Raw genomic sequence first — 15,493 nt, 5'->3', positions numbered from 1 at the left:
CTAATGAATGGTAAGTGGAGACTGAACTTTATTTTGATTGTCATAGCTTTGAGATGTTGACTTTCTAAAGAAAGGGTCAATTTCTGTGTATGTATATTTCATTGTCTAGCATTTTCATCAGCTCAAGGGCTTGGATTAGCATTCTCAGAAATGAATATTAGTGATTAAGAAGTGTTGATAGTAATGCCATACATAGTACAGGGTAGTAAGAACTAAATAAACACAGAGTTATAGGGGCAAGGCAAGAGTAAGTTTTACTTAGCAGAAATTGAATGTATTATAGCCTCAACATTTGAAAACCAAAGAAGCGTTAAAGCTTCTTTAAGCACTAAAGCTAATAACTGAGGACAGCTGAAATATTATCCCTGAGAATAAACCAGTTTTATTATTTTCTGTTTTTTGATATTCTATTTTCTGGATAGTTGCTACAGCATATACAATATATATTCTACAAATTTCATGTTTATTTCATCTCTCTCTTGAGAAGAATCTCAAATTCTCTTTAAAAAGCTTTACTCTTCATGATTGAAAAGATGACCACAGCAATTTGCTTTCATTTCAATAGGACAGGTGAGATGGCTTTCTTGAATCTAGATGAGGTTTAAAAAAGTAACAAGGGAGATAGGGCATCTCAATCAATGTTTAATCTAAGGTGGTGTTTTGTGGCCAGAGAATTAAATATTTGTTCAGATGCCACAGAATTTAGCTTTTTTGTTGGATGATTCACCTTTTGGCTGAACTTGGAAATTAATCTGTCTTGGAAATTATTTCTGTATCCTTTGTCATCCAGCTCTCCAGTCTTCCTCATAAAACAGTGTTTGGGGATTTATAGTGGATCTGCCTCCCACCGTATCGTGGAGCTAGGCAGCAGAAAGTCTGGGGACCAGAGTTGTGTGCTGTTCTGCCCAGCAGTGGAGGAAGGTTGGTGGGATCTTCCCAGGGAAGCCTGGGGAATGCAACCACCCAGCAGCTAGGAAGCCTTGAAGATGAATAATTAAAGCTAGTTTCCCCCATTTCTTGACACGCACATGGGGAGGGTAACAGGACTACCAGAACAGCTTAAAAGGAGAAGTAAGTCAGGAGACTGGAGAGAAAAGCTTTAGGATCCTATCCAGATATGATCTTTATATATAAAGTTCCTTACACAAATGTGTACTGGAGATCTGTGCAATAGCTGTGAATTAATTTCTGCAGAGATCTGGCAGAGACTATGAAGAAGGTGATGTAAAAGTATTCTGAGATTGCAGAAAGAGATGCCTTGCTGTAGAGCAGAGAAGGTGCTGCATTGGACTCTTCTGTTGCAACGAAAGCTAAAGGTTATTCTTTCTCAGTAGAAGTTTGAAGCTATTGCACTCTTATTTAATGTATTAGTACTAATTGGGAATGTTTTCCAGTTGCAGCTAATGCTCACTGAAGTTATTACGGAAGTTTGGGGAAGTCTTTCTTCTAATTTCAGGATGCAGGTTGTTCAGGCAACTCTAAACACCCATCCAAAGTTTTAGTGCTATCTGCATTTTCCCTTTCCTTTCCTTTCCTTTCCTTTCCTTTCCTTTCCTTTCCTTTCCTTTCCTTTCCTTTCCTTTCCTTTCCTTTCCTTTCCTTTCCTTTCCTTTCCTTTCCTTTCCTTTCCTTTCCTTCCCTTCCCTTCCCTTCCCCTTCCCTTCCCTTCCTTCCCTTCCCTTCCCTTCCTCCCTTCCCTTCCCCTTCCCTTCCCTTCCTTCCCTTCCCTTCCCCTTTTCTTTTTTCTTTTCTTTTCTTTTCTTTTCTTTTCTTTTCTTTTCTTTTCTTTTCTTTTCTTTTCTTTTCTTTTCTTTCTTTTCTTTTCTTTTCTTTTCTTTTTTCTTTTCTTCCCAATTCTCTTGAGAACCTGGCCCTGCATTTTTTCACTTTTAATAAGAACCACACTTTCCCTTGTCATTAGTTACTAACTTCCATCGTCTTACTTGCTGCATTTAGGGTATCATGGTTTTGACTCATGATTAAAATCACATCCTCGTGCCTACCAACATACGGTGTGGCAGCCTCCAGTTTGAGATTGATCCACTCTTCAAACGGGTAAATGGTGCATACCACCAGATGGTGAGACTTCTGAGGACAAGGCAGCTTCAGATTTGCCTCTGGCTATATGTGACTCCAGACGGCACTGGGACTTACATTATTGTGGGAAATTGGGAACAAAACGTGGAAGCCTTTCTTTGCAGGTTTGTGGGTGGCTTTTGTCTGTTCAAGAATAAGAAGCATTAGACTCATTGAACAAGAAAGTTCACAAGATATCATTTTGGAAGTAAGAACGTGTAGTCCTTACCAAGCTCAGACTGGGTTGCTGAGGCTGTACACTAGTGGAACAAAGATGCTACAGGGAGGTTGCCAGACCCCTGTTGCAAAGCAATTGCAATAGCCATCTTTCCGTAGCTTTTACCTATAGCTGACAGAAATTTAGTACTCTAAAGCAAGCTAGAAGATGAACTATTCATAATGGTGTCACTAAAATACGGATCACTTTTTTCATCTGCTTTGAGTGCTAAGATCCTGAAGTAGAAAAACAGCTCAGTAAACATACAGAACTATATTTTCTTCAGAACAGACTGATGAAAATGTATCAGATTGTGCTGTCTGCACATGTCACTGCTGCTGTCTCCTCAGCTAATTTCAGAGACGGTACTTGGATCTCCAGGCATTATAGCAATGCTGATGGATACGCAGTCTGCTCCTGACCGAAAATGTGATTTCTGTTCTCCAAAACAAAGAGGTACAAAATAGATGTTGGATTTGCAGCATATTTTGAATAAGATTGTGTTAGAAAGACCAGCACTTAAAGGAGTTTTACTTTCATTGATTTTCTTACTGGAAATGAAAAAGCTCCATATAATGAATTGGTTTTAGTGGTGTAAAGTTTTAACATTTAGATCTTTCACATCCTAAATGTGCTAGTCCTTTTCTTGTACTGATGACCTGGCAGTCCTGTGTGGTTATATCTTGCTAAAATAACCTAATAGCTACATATAATCTGAAAAATCGGGTAATTTAAAGAGTTAATAAATCTGGATCATCAGCTCACTGGAAATTGTATTAATTTTATTTTATTTTACTTAATTTTAATGATGTGCTCAAGTGTTTTACTTGAATATTTAAAGTTCAGCATATGCTTTGCTGAACTATGGCTTGATTATAACTATGAGAGAATATTTTATTAAATATGCAGGCAACTGAATTCATTAGTCTTCCACTACTTTCTTGCTCATGCTGTATAGCTTAAGAGCAAGTCTTAATATTTCCTTGAGACAAATATAGCTCTTGATGGTAAAGTGATGGGAAAGTAGTGGATTAAATCTGGTTACTGCATTTGGCTAATGAGGAAGGTAACTTTTCATTTTGAAAGTACGCAGTCTGTGACTCAGTTATTTTGTTTATAGTATCCTATCTCATTATGTAAGGGTACATTAAAGAAGGCTAGAGAGCAAGGGGAAAAGAGAAAAAAATGGTGAATATACACCAAGAAGAATAACAAACGTCTTGAAGAGAGCAATGGTAGAACTGACTGTCTACAAACTGTTTTTCCTGTGTCCTAGTGGACCTGAGACATTTTATGTGCTTTTGGAAGATATAGCACAGGACTTTGAAGAAGCCTATGCCCTTCTGAATGAGGAGGCACAGTGGCCAGTAGAGGTTTCCTGGGACATCTCAAATGGCAGAAGGTACTTCTGTTTAGGCCAATTGACTGGACCTCTAGTGTAATGGTCAGGAAGCTCATAGTGGGCTTCCCCTGTCCTTCCCAGTTTTTCTGATGTCCCCATAATGATGAGGAGAGGCATCACCCTGGCTGCTGGTCCCCTGCCCCTCTTCTGGATCAGTCAGCTCTACCTGGGCTGCCAGGCACATGGGCCAGGCCTGGAGACTTGATCCATCACATGACTTGTCTATAAAATTGCCTTCTCCATAAACACGAATCTTCCTGATTGAGGGAGTTTTCTGTGGAGAATTAGACAATCATCTCAAACGTGATATCCGGCCTTGTAGACTCAGGATTGCATAGAAGAACTGCAACAGCATTTGATTAAGGATATGAATCTTCTGATATTTTTTTTTTAAGCATTTTTCCTCAGCGAAACTTGTTATGCCATTATCTTACGCTGACCAGGAGTGAACTAAAGAAAAAAAAATTAATACGAGGAGGAATAGTTATGTAGGATGTGGAAATTATATTCATAAGTATATAGTGTCAATTATTTAATCATAATTTCTGTTGCAAAGTGAAAGGATAGTTATATGATTTGAATTATATCTAGAAGCCTTGTATTTTGACAAATGTCACAGTATCATAAAAACACAGAATACTAAATAACAGTAAGATTGACTAGGGGAAAAAAGAATGTTTTGGAGATAGTTCTTTCCAAGTAAAGTAAAAGCTGGGTTTAGCACATTTAATCTCTTCTCCATAGTTTCAACAAAAATACAGAATAAATCAGATAAAGACAAGAGAGGAAGTATTTAAGCATTCTTAAATGCATAGCTATTATTATAGCTATAAGGGGGAGAAAAATCTTTGTATATATTTAAAGTATTTATGTGTTGCTTTTTTTTCTCAGCTTTGGGAGATTATGTATACACAATTATCTTGATAAAATTTACTGGTTTAGATGAGCTCTAGCCATCCTCACACAAAGACCTCTATTAAAAAGTCTTTTATAATTTTAATAACATATCATGCAGCTATTTAATGACATTTTGATATCCTAGCTGCTCATTGAATATTTACTCCCCGTTGGTTTTCATAACTCATATTGCCAACAGCATGTTTTCTGTAAGTCAAACTGTTTCTGTATGCCATTTTAGAAGAAAGTATAAGCAAGCCTCACAGCACGATTTGTTGAAATATTTAGTTAAGTGGAATAGTCTATTGAACAGTAGTCTTTTTAAGGTAAGAGAAAATAAAAATGATTTTTTTAACAGTATTGCAACAACCTCATTTGTATCAGGCTAAAACTGTTGAAATGTGTGATAAAAAAGCAGAGAAGCTGTGAGCAGGTTGACAGATCTATTTGCTGAACATACAAGCTATTGTCACCGAAAATTTCTGAACAGTTCTCTTAGCTTAGAAAAGGCTTGCTTTGCCCAGTAACAGTTGTAATATCGTAAGGTGTTGCAACATTTTGTTTTAATTAAGAGGTATTTTCTCACCTGTTCCCTTGAATTAACTTTTCTTGCTACTGCTGGCCTTCTTTACTTCCCCCCCCCCCCCCTTACCTCACCATTTGATACTTACTGTAATGTGATCTTGCCTGAGTGCCAGGTATCTGCCAAGTAAAATTTAAGTTAATGAACTTTCCCAAATGTCTGGGGTCTGCTGCTCCCAGTGCTGTCCTTTCACAGAGTTCACTGATGGAGCCACTCAGCACTCAGGCTGGAGCTGCTCCTAACAGAGCAGATGAGGCAGCACTGGAACGGGGTGTTCTCCATGACTTTCTTTAGTGTCGATACTTCTCTAAGTTCATAAATAGCCTTGATTTTTGACCTATGAGATTGGGTACTTTTCTGAGCTTCTGCAAAGAGTATGAAGAATATAAATTAGATGCAAGAGGTAGCTAGTATTTGGTTTTTATTCACATCACTTGTCTTGAAGAAGAATTGGAGTGTATGTAGAAATAGAAGCCTGCTGTTTCCTTCTGGCAGTAGGACTCCTTCCTTTCCATTTTTTTAATCTGGAATGAGTCTGAAACAATATCTCCCAGCTTGCATGCATATGATCCCTGGCATAGCTATACTTCTGGAAATTTGATGAAATTTGACCTGTCTTCCCAGCTTGTTTGCTCAGCTTTGCAATACTAGCCACTCATTATGAGGGCTGGAAGCAGAGCAGGAATATGCCAGGGCTCTCCCCTGTGTTGCACAGAGCGTCACAGTAAATCTCCATAGCCAGAGTGGTGCTGGGATTCCTCTGTCCCGCTCTCCTGGAAGCACAGTGAAGAAGGGGTGACAGAGCAGAGGGCATGGTTCCATCTGCTCCAGCACCAGCCCATGGGGATGAATTGGGTTTGGGGAGGAGCGGCAAAGTGAGAGCACGATCGCAATCCCTGGGTAGTGTGTGAGCTCTTGGAGCGGCTCTCTGACTCCTTCCCTTCTACTCATTGCACTGTACCACTGCATTTGCCAAAGCTTTAGAATGAAACTCTAAATTAATGACATGCAATGGGACAAAAATGTAAATCAACTTAATTTTTAAAGTACAGCATTTCTGCATAGTGTCCTAAGTCAAGAAAGACAATGCACATAATCAATCTTTGTGTAGTAAGCTGAAAAACGTCACTGAGCCTGACATTCCTCTGACTCAGTTGGCACTGACACAATACATTGCTGAACAGGAATTCACACTGAAGGCTTTTATGTATTCCTGAATAATTAGTATGCATGGATTTGGGATACTATCTACGTGAAGATAATGAATGTGTTTTGGTAATTGTCTCCTGCCACTTGATTTATCAGTTCTTAAAATACTGAGTTGCAAATATTTTACTGCTTTTTAATGTAGGGCTCTTTCATTAATTTTGTTCTTCTGTTGAGTTACATGACTTAGTGACAATCCCATTTAGTCCAGGAATTTTGAGCATTACCCAGTGAAATATTAAAAAGCTTTTAACTATTAAATGATATTTATGTATATGCAGCATGCAAAGCACATCATACTGTGCACTAAGCAAATTCTTTCACCATTTTCATTGTGAGAAATCTAAAATAAATAATAGATTGGTTTGTAAATCTTTTTGTAGACCTATTTAGTATAATGGTTCTCTTAATCATAAGCAACAAAGAATAATTTTTAAGAAAGCCATGCTTACTGAAGATAAAAGAGTAGTAGTGCTGTTTTATATGCTAAACTCTATTTTAAAAAGGTGTCTTCAGAAAACATAGAAGAAGAAACTGGGAAGGAGTGAAGAAGTTAATTAGCTATAGTGTCCCTTTCAATAGTATATCCTCGACAATTCCAAGAAAATGCATTGAGATAGAATTCAGCTCATAGAATACTTGTACCCAGCTTGTTACAGTGTTTAATTTAGTCAATGGCATTGACAGCTGATTTCTTAATGCATTGAATAAAAAATACACTACTTCGTACTGAATTGCTTTAAATCTGCACAGCTTTTATGAATGTAAATTATGGTTCGGTGTTAACTGGTCTCTGTCTGCACATCTAACTGTAGAAAAATCTCATATGTGAAATATATTCTGTTTTCGGTGACCATTTCCTTCCTTTACCTCTTTTGTAACTTTAACATAGGCATGTAGACATGATAGAACAAACGAGAATGCAGCCCAGTTATTTTGATATTTAGTACATTGCATTTTTTCAATTCAATCAATAACATGGGTTTTAATTACAATGCAGTGACTGTGCTCACCTCTTCTGACATGAGTAGCTTAAATTTCAAAACCATGTTGAATTCAAGCAGTCCCAGTTGTTATAATGATTTCAGCTACTCTAGGCTAACATGCAAATTTTATTCATTCTGGGAATCATCCATTGCATTTGAAATATATTTCTCTCTTGTATATCTTATTTTGTGATTATGTCTGTGCATATATATGTGTAGTATTTGTGCATCCCTCTCGAGTGTTCTATTTTCACCGTTTAAAGCTTTCTTAAAATAAAATAATTATCATTTATATATGTTCAGATTTTTTATAATATGTTTTATATCTAAATGAACACTTCTGAATTTGATAACTTTAATAAGGACCTTTACTGATTTTACAGTAGCTCTGTGAAAGAAAACACATATGGGATGTTTTATGTGGAGCTGGAGCTGCTGCTTCAGCTATCAAACTAATGGAACTGTAATGGAACACTTACTAACAAAATTAATGGGCTGCATTCTTTTCTTTGTCACTAGATCTGTATGGCTCCATTAGGTCTGATTTGTTCAGGGATGAGAGGAAGGAGTGATGAAGACACTAGTATTTTGCTATGTACTTGAAACGAATCTATCACTTTTTTTTGTATTCATGAGCTAGTTAGCATCTTGTTACGCCAGCCTTCAGTGAGCTGATATGAGTTAAAGAACATCTGTTGTGGTATGGGTTTATTTACAAAATACTTTATTGATTCTCATCTTTGTGTTATTCTTGCATTCATAAAAGAAGGAGGTCAAGGATATTTGTTTCTTCTGCCATTGTTCATTATCCCAGACACTTCTACTAGAGGAAGTGGTTTCTCTGGGATTTTACTGTAATCCACGGGATTTTATTTTTATTGAGCTTTTTTCCTTCAACTGCACTTGATAGTAGTTGTTTCAAAGTTCAACCATGTACAGAAAATGAAATGTAATAGCAATCATGTTTACTTTCTATTAAAGTATGGATTTTTTTGAAGAGACTAATTTGCTGGGAGAATTCTCTGAGAGACCATTTTACACCTACAATCTAATATCAAAACCCAGTGCAACAACCTTTCTTAAAGACAAGCAATCTAATTTGACACAGATAGCTATCCCACGCTATATGTTTTTGTTAGTATTATAGCTGAAACACTACATAGTTACCTAAGTGTTTCTATCCTGAGTTTTTCTTGGAGATTTTGGGGGATGAAATGTTCTAGAACTCTTTTCTCTCCTTTTTCATTAGCCCGGTCCCTTTACACACAGTTTTCAACCTCCACACAAATTTGGCATTCCCAATCTTCCAGAATTTCAGTGTAGTCAAACTACAGCCAGGATATAGGTAGCAGGGCTATGAACTACTATATCTGGAAAAATTCATTAAAGTCATATGTCTGCTCAAGTGGTGCCATCTATAAATCACCCAGGATTTCTCCATATTAGAGGAGTTTTCACCTAATGTATTGGCACCTTTCAGAAACTCTGTGGGGAGCAGCAAGTATCCAGCCAGCAAAATATAATCTGAATAGACCTCTACTGTTACAGAATTACTGCCCACCATCCCCAGTGACTTTGTGTTATGAAACAGAAAATTTGAGAGAAAAATTTTGAATACAGCTGATATTCCATAGTGCTGAGCATGTGAAAGGCTGTATATAAAGCTTCTTCACTAAACTGCATATGAACAAAAAGAAAAAGTAATAAGAATATATTACTTCAAAGAAAAGAAAGCATAATTTGAAACACTGTGATTGTTCATATTGTTTTATCTATTTTTAGTTTGAGAGAATTTTAATCTTTTGTGTTTGCGTGGTTAGAATTGGCCACAGCGTTTGGAAGGCCTGTGCAATATTGCCAGAATATAATTCAGCTAAAGACTCTTCAAAGCAAAAGTGACTCTTCAAAACCAGAGGCTGATACATACCTTTAAAATTTTGATTTTCTGCCTGTTTATGAAATTCCTTAAGTACACAGGTTATAATCTGCGGCACTTGTAATTTAATTCTGTTTCTAGTTTGTTAGGTAGCTATTATTGTTCACTTCCAGTGGTATTTTAGAGGAATTGCACAATTTAAACATTTATTAATGAGTCCAGGAGACAAAATACTAATTAATATGGAAATCTTTCTAGGCTTAAACATGATGAAAAAAAGGGAACTTTTAGATAGTGTTTCTTAGTATTTCTTCTCCAGAAGTATATTTGTATTCAAGTACTTATTCAAGTACACCTTCTGAGAGGATCGTTGTGTTGATCTGATGTTGAATTTGCTGTGCATTATTATTATCTTCCTATTACCTTTGCTTATTATTATCTTCTGTGACTAATCTAGATATTCCCAGATTTCTTATGTTATTTCATACTATAATATGATTATTACAGGACCTTCTGTCACAAAGATGTAAATTTTTCACGTATATTTCATGTTTTTATTGAAATAACTAAGTTAAATTTCATTCACAATCCTCCCAAATCCCATTGTAAGAAAATAATGTAATAGTCTATTTAATTTTTTTCCTGAGTTTGTCTGTGATGGTTTCTTCTCCCTCACTCTCAGTTCCACTTCAGGCTAATTTAGTACATATTTGAACGTGGTTTTTTGCCTTGTTCTTTGTTCATTGATTGGCAACATCACTTTTTATCTGTATTTATTACATGTTTTGTTTTGCGTATGTTAGTACATTCCTTGTTCTTCTCAACTTTTTTTACCTTTGTTAGCCTTAAAATCTTTTTGTGCAACTCCCAGCCAGTTGTTGGGTTTTTTTTAATGTCCATTGCTAAGTTGATTGTAGGCCTGCAGTCTTTATTATCCCATTTCTATAGTCTTGTGAACCACATTATTATGTTAAAGTCATAAATATTTCATTCTACATGGAATAATTACTTTTTACTGTATATGTAAGAACATTGATTATACCACAAGATGATGCAAATATAATCACATATAAGGGATACAAGGGAAACTGCAAAAAATTAGGCAATAGTTACCTGATCATTAGAAAAATTGTTGCAGCTAAAGAAGTTAAATCAAAACTCCAGGCAGGCAAGGAAAGTTAAGATGAAGCCTGAGAAATTAATCTTGAGGCCTTGCAGTGGTGGTACAAGGTCTACAGCTTGTTATTAGCAACGGTAATACCATCCTACAGGGCTACAATAACAGCTGAATAAACATTCTTGCATTTTTTTTTTCTCTTTGTCTTGTTATTACTTCTAATTAGCAAATTGACTAGTTCGAAAGTCTAGCTTTAGAAAAGGTTGTAAAGGCCTGGGTTTTTTGGTTCTTCAGTGCTGTTTTTCAGGTTATATTCAGTGGTGCTGTACTTTCTTGTTTTAATGTTGTTACAGAATTTGAGTTCTTGGCCGTTTAAGCTATAGAGAAATAACTAAAGGTTCAAGGAAAAAAGAAGCAAAGAGAAATCTGTGGGGAATGCACCTAACATAAAGGGAACTCACAGCTACTCCACCAGTAGTACCTGAATTTAGCAGGTTAGGTAGACTTTACATATCCTGAGAAAACTGAGAATATCCTGGTTAGGGTCGCATCCTTATCTGGACTTTTCATTTTCTTGAAATCCAAGCTGAAGACCTGGATTTCCATTGAAATTTTCGTGTGTGCCACTGCATGCTACAGGATTCTTGCACAGTCTGAATGCTGCTTTTACCACTGTGATTTGGGATTAGAAAAGGCATCAAGGTAAGAAACAGTGAAGGTATCAAATGGCAAACAGACAAGAAGAGGTGGAGAGTACAGCCTGTAAATCAATGAGTATTTTAAAACGATGTCTTTTGGAACGGGGAGAAGTCATAGCAATATAAGTCTCTATACTAATAAAGGTGCATTTATCCCAACCTGTTAGGATGGAATGAACAAGATAGATAATTGTAAATACCACTGCAGATAGCACTATCAAGTTTAGGCTTATGTTTCCCTAATGCAGTGCCAAAACTAATCAGTCTCCATACAAGTAACATATAACAACTAAAGACTCCGAGGAAATATGCTTTTATCACAGTAACAGTGTCAAAACAGTATTATTCATTCAAAACTTATTTTGCAGATAAAATTGCTATGTTACCGGAATGACTTCTCAGTTGTTCAATTAAATATTCAAAGATTAAAAAAAAATTAGAATTAATGCCTACAGAGCTCAGGTTAGGGAGAATAATATGGATTCAGTTCAACACAGCATCTCTTGTTGCCACAGCAAGAATAATATGTAGATCATAATGTAGAAATAAAAATCAACTATATAGATTTATGGCATCTCTTACTCAAGTCCGTAAATGAAATATGTTCCTCAAAGAATTTGCGCCTGTAAAGTACTGATTTTCCTTATAGTTAACACAGCATTTCAAGGGAGCAAACTTATTTTCTTAAGTAAAGAGAGTAAATAATGTCTGTAAGGGAACTGATTAGTCCCTTTTCTAGTAGATTATTTCAGCATTTCACTGTTGCAACAGAAAGTGTAGCCTCCCAGTTCACCCTTTGTCCCTATCTAACTGTGAAGAGGGTAAACCCATTAACAAGGGCAGGTTATTCTCTGAAAACAATTCTGTTCTTCCTCAGTGAAATTCATGGCTGCTGTGGTAACTGCAGAATAATAATAGGCAGTGGACAAAGTTATTAAGGTTGTTTGCAGAAGTCAAACATCAAGGTGCTTTTAAAGTGATCCTTTAAGTTATTATAAAAGAAGCCCTATAGCATCAGTGTCATTTGTTATTTAGCGAAGACTTCCATCACCCAACAATACCCGTTTTTCCTTTTTAACACTAGTCATGTTGTCCTTTAAATCAGGTTTATAGGAAGGATATTTCTTTATTAGTTTAAAGTCAGATGATGGTCAGTAGAAGTAATCCTCTGGGCAAAATTATTGCCAGCCTCAGCTTCAAACAAATTTTGATTCATTTATTATATTCCCAGTCTGTGTGCAGACCTCCTACTAACATCGGTAACAAGCAATGCACTGAGAAAAACACAGAGCTTTGAAAATGGGATGTTATTTGTGTTTGAGAAGAGTATTTTAACATTTTTCTTTATAGTAGTGCTGTCAAATTTTATGTGCAGTGGTGGGGTTTGCTGTGGTTTTATGTTTTGGCACCAGCCTGTAATGTGTGTGCCATCATGCTGTATACTCAGGGAGCAAATCCCCGTGGCAATACTACATTTGCAGACCCCTTTATGGGATAATTAAGATAAAGGATACTGTGAATTCCACAAATATCCAGCAAACTACACAGAAGTATGTCAAGACTTAAAAAAATGTAGCTAAATCCTATCAAAACGGAGTTGTCACTTAGCAGCCTGTCCTTTGCTTGAATGTAGGAAAAAAGCTGCAATGGATCAGGGAAACAAGGGATCAAGCAAACGAAATATAATGCTGGGCTGCAATTTCAGGGATCTACTTTAGATTCTTTTAGATATTGTGGGTTATTAAGTAACCAAATTATATTCAAGTAATTCAGCACCTGCTTCATCAAGCTACAGAATATGGAATTAGATATAGACCACTTCAGCTTCACTGATTTGATTATGTCGTAGAGAGAGACTAGTGAATATACATTAATCCTATGAAATTAAATCAAGAAAATTAGCTGAAGATATTCCTAGGGGCCTATTTGGTGTCTATTTGCATAAAATGCTGAATTACCTGCTTACTGAAATCACTTTTTTTGTGATGAGTAATGGAATGGAACCGAGGAACTGAGTTTACATAAAAATTTAAGCAGGAATGTACAGGTTCAAACCAGAAATCCATTTAACTCCTGGCTCTGACAACAGCCAGTAGCAGATCATTAGAGCATAAGAACAAAACAAGTATATAATTTTTCCCTCAGTGTTTCCTAATGTGGAGTATAGAGACTACACTGTTACTTTGTTTATGTTCGATTATGTGTGATGGACTTTGCCTCTATTATTATTTTCTGATCCACTTTGTTATTCTTTTCTGGTGTCTTCAGTATCCTGTATAATGTATGCAGGCGTGATGTAATCGTGCACGTTCTGAAGAAGCGTTTCCTTTGGTTGTCTTTAAAAATTCTTTAAAATAATGTCATCTGATGTTTCCTCATTCTTATGAGAAATGATGACTTAATAGGCAAATAAAGCCTATGCGTTCTTTATTCATGCCATTCATAATTTTGTAGACTTCTGACGCTGTTGTCTCTTTAGGAGACATTCCAGTATTTCTAACTGTGTTTTTGTCCTGTTTGCAACTTTTCTGTTGGCACTGGGTGTTTATTACTGGGAATATTATACACTGGGAAGCTTACTACTTGCTGTTGTCTCCAGAAGAAGTCTAAACAAATAATTTAAGATGCAGAAGTCTATCCTGCAGGCTTTTCAAATTAAGTGAGATTAACTCCATACCAGATTACTTCATCTCAATGTTAAGTACCAACATTGAAGGCCTGTCTTATTATTTCAATCTGAAAATGTGACTCTTCTCAGTTATTCTTAGTCTAGCCATTTCATACCATATTCGAAAAAAAGCCTTGTTTGTGGTTTTCTTAAGGTTTTGTAAGCAATACAGTTTTCTAAACTGTACCACCTCTAAGTGATTAATTTGTAAGTGATATCAGTATTTATTTTCGTTTTGATTTATTGAAGTAGAACATTAGTGAAGTAAAATTGCTGAAGTAAAACAATAATAAGTAATAAGATAGTAAAACATGTTTACAAAACAAATGAATGAAGTGCAAGTAATCCTAGAAGTTCCAAAGTATTTGATCTGTAGATGTGTTTCAAGTAATTCTATCAGAAATACATTTTCATCCTCGGGGAAATATTTACAATTCACAGTAATTTCCGTTTTTGGTTGGAGGCAAAATGGAGTTTTGAAGGACAATGATAAGTAGAAAGCACAGCATGTTTAGAAAAGCCACTGTCCTGCTGTGGTTAGTGTACATAGCTCAAATTCGAGACAGGTTGTGTTTAACTTCTTCAGAACAGATACTTGAACCTTATTGTGCTGTACCAAGAATAACTAATAACCAAAAGCTTTCAGTGGATTATAGAATCCCTTACCTGTTTTGGCCAACTGTTTTTCTTGAATCTGAAAAAACATTCCTAGCTCATGTTTGTTACAGCCAGGGCATTTCAGCAGGCTGGTCTGAGTTCCACTAAATGTTTTATCAAAAAACACTCCACGTGCGTGCGTGCTTTGTGTTCTCTCATTGCTCTAACAAATCATCAAGTGCTTTGTATTTTCCACAGTTTATTTTATTTGCAGTATTTAATAATCGATCTGGCTTACATTTTGGTTACAGGTTTCTCTTGGGCTTTTACATGCTCGAGCTACTCATATCCTCTGGCCTCCACGACGCTGGCAGAAGTTACAACCAATGCTACCTCCGGAGCGCAGACCACTCCAGAGAGAACAAGAGTGATCTAAAAGTTCAGAGGAAAAAAACACTGAAGTAAAGTTTAACCGGGAAGAGTTGCAGCAGTTATACCATCATCCATAAGAGCTTTGCCAAATATGCTTTAACATCAGGTACCATATCAGCAAATACATGCGACATCTTCATGTTAAAATGCCACCTTAAGTGTAAAGTTTTTTGGGTTTTTTGTTTGTTTTCTTGTTTGGTGTTTTTAAAAATTGTCAAACAGTAGTGCATTGTGCATTATTTTGCTTTGAAATAATTAGTTGTAGAAGGTTTGAATGTTCAATTTTTCTGGGTAAAATGCTTGACTTGTTACGTCTGTACCTGTGCTTCCCTGGATAAGAAATTATTAAAACCTTCAATAAAATATTTTAATCTTTTACATTGTGTCTTTAGTAACTGAATGGAACCTTTATTATTATCATTGATTGCATATGAAAAAAACCTCACAAACACATAATATGCTTTGGATTGTCCCATAATTTCTAATACCAAAGAATCAGTACTTGTATAGCTGAAAAGTTAATAATATACATCTTTTTTTTTTTTTTTCAAAAAGCTAATGAGATTTTTTTTCTTTTTATGCAGGTTGTGTTTATTATTAAACTGAATACATATTGCTTATTTTTAATTTCTCCTTCAGGAGTGTTTTATATAAACATTCCCTGTATATTTTGCTGAAGTAGATATTCAGTCAAAATATAAAAATTATATTGCAGTGTCTGAAGGCACTGTTTCATTC

At 35.9% G+C, this 15,493-nt stretch overlaps 1 protein-coding gene across 3 annotated transcripts in view; it reads left to right on the top strand.

The window, feature by feature from the left end:
• IMMP2L (inner mitochondrial membrane peptidase subunit 2) overlaps positions 1-15,133 on the top strand; it is a 470,689-nt gene extending 455,556 nt beyond the window's left edge. For all 3 annotated transcript variants that reach the window (XM_054186971.1, XM_054186960.1, XM_054186976.1), the window contains exon 6: positions 14,635-15,133. In XM_054186971.1, the coding sequence (XP_054042946.1) occupies positions 14,635-14,754 (120 nt within the window). In that variant the 3' untranslated portion in view covers positions 14,755-15,133. The remainder of the gene's footprint in view (positions 1-14,634) is intronic.
• Positions 15,134-15,493: the final 360 nt, after the last annotated feature.

Source organism: Rissa tridactyla, chromosome 1, assembly GCF_028500815.1.
Source record: "Rissa tridactyla isolate bRisTri1 chromosome 1, bRisTri1.patW.cur.20221130, whole genome shotgun sequence".
Lineage (NCBI taxonomy): Eukaryota > Metazoa > Chordata > Aves > Charadriiformes > Laridae > Rissa > Rissa tridactyla.
Note: the sequence above shows the minus strand (reverse complement) of the source record. Positions and strands in the feature narration are given on the sequence as shown.